Raw genomic sequence first — 2,045 nt, forward strand, 5'->3', positions numbered from 1 at the left:
GAGGGGGAGGGGGATGGGGAGGGAGAGGAGACTGAGAGAGATTCATGGCTACCAATGTTACAATGTTAATAAGAACTTGGCTCATTTCTCCCTAAATCACTCTTGGAAGTCTTAAAGTATGATTGTATTGAAACACACAGATATCTAAAATAAGTCATCACATGTAAAAGTCCACATATTCAAATATTGAGTGTGGATATCTCAGGCTAAAATGTCAACTCATGCTTTTTGAGACAAAGAAAAAAAAAAGGAAGACATGCTTTTGAAAGCATGGTACTTAATATCAAATCTAAAGCTACCCAATTCTTTGGGAATTCCACCCCATTGGGGTTGAAGTCAAGAAAGAATAAAACCCAGTCAAACTGGGTTGTAAAATTTTTCTATGTGATAGGGACTAATGACTGCTCTGATATCAAGACAAAGTGAGTTTCACAGGAATTTATGAAGAATATCTGTAGAATTTGCCAGTTTTCTATACCTTTTAGCTCAGTGTTCCCCTGCCCTCTTCCCCATGTCTTGACTGTTGCTCATTCTCATCAGCTAGGTCTAGGAAGATGTTAAACCTCTATAAGATTTTAAATTCTCTATCTCAGGTAAGTTTTTCCTTGTGCTTAAATGACTATTAATTCTCTTAAGATGTTTTTCTACTATAAAGGAATGAATTAATCACATAATTAATTAAATAGATATTTTAATTAATGATATGTTTAATTTCATGACTAATTAAATAGCTATTAAGTCAAAAATATTTCTTTAAATAAAGGAATTAATTACAAGATTAGAAGAAAATATTTACACACATAAAAATAATGTTCAGTTTACATGTATCTCTAGCTTAGACATAGTTTTTCAGCTTGCAGAATAATTTTAAGAAAATAAAATATCATTTAATGTCTTTAATTGCATGCCAATAAAATTTAATAGTAATTTCATGTACAAATCAGTCATATATCCATCTTTCTGAATCTTCCCCAATGGTTCAGTTTTTTAAAATATTTACATGTATGTGTTAGTTGGAATATGACATATCCATGTGTGCATGTACACCCATGCATGGAGACTGGGACAGGATTTCAGGTGACCTGCTAGATCTAGTTCAATGAAAGACCCTGACTCTAGAGACTAAGTCAGTGAGTGTTAGCACAGCCTCAACAGGCCTCTGTTCTCAGACCGAACAAGTCTGTGTTCTCAGTACAGTGTCTCCAGCATTTAATACAAAGGCTGGTACGACCTCCATAAGTTCTTGGTAGAGGAATGAGTAGTCGCTCGGGGTTATTGCCCTTGGGAAAGGCCAACATTTGATGGCGTATCTGCTTGCCTGTGTTAGTAACAACAAGCACGCTCCTCCCCTGAAACAGAACATACCTTGCCAGTAAAAGCTTCCAGGTCCTCCCACTATAAGGTCTCCATTCTGCAAAACAGAAGCATCAAGGAACATGGGAACAAGAAGCCAATTGTTTTGAAGGCTGCTGAGTCACTGCTAAAAAGCACCACTCCAACAAATGGTCTCTCGTAAAACTACACTTCCTTGAAGAGCTCCTTGTATCTGGGGCCTGGAGGTCGTTTTCTTTAATGTTTTTTTTTCTTCTAGTTACTTAGTGCATTATGTTAAATAATTATAATTTGACTCAAGCACTTTGACCTTGATTCCTTGAGAACATAAATTCAGGGTAGGGGGAATGCTGAAACTGAGCAAAGCATCAAGTTGGCAGCTCAGCAGGCATGGCCTTTTGAAAATCTTGGCAACAAAAAATAAATTCATTTCAATTATTTTCAAGGTAACAATAATGTTGCTTTTAAAAATATAGCTTTTGCCAGCAAAATGGCTCAGTCAGTAAAGGTGTTAGCCCTCAAGCCCGACAAGGTCAATTTGATTCTTGCAACTGACAAGCTAGGAGAGATCTGAGTTCCCAGGGTTGTCTTCTGAGTGGCCCACACTTCTCTCCAATGAGTAAATAAAGAACTGTAAAATCAGCTGGGCGTGGTGGTGCACGCCTTTAATCCCAGCACTCTGGAGGCAGAGGCAGGTGGATTTCTGAGTTTGA

At 37.4% G+C, this 2,045-nt stretch overlaps 1 protein-coding gene across 2 annotated transcripts in view; it reads right to left on the bottom strand.

The window, feature by feature from the left end:
- The window catches only part of Itga8 (integrin subunit alpha 8), a 182,371-nt gene that overhangs the window by 140,770 nt on the left and 39,556 nt on the right, over positions 1-2,045 (bottom strand). For both annotated transcript variants that reach the window (XM_021192601.2, XM_029536874.1), the window contains exon 6: positions 1,366-1,411. In XM_021192601.2, the coding sequence (XP_021048260.1) occupies positions 1,366-1,411 (46 nt within the window). The remainder of the gene's footprint in view (positions 1-1,365; positions 1,412-2,045) is intronic.

The sequence above is a fragment of the Mus pahari genome, chromosome 3 (assembly GCF_900095145.1).
Source record: "Mus pahari chromosome 3, PAHARI_EIJ_v1.1, whole genome shotgun sequence".
NCBI lineage: Eukaryota > Metazoa > Chordata > Mammalia > Rodentia > Muridae > Mus > Mus pahari.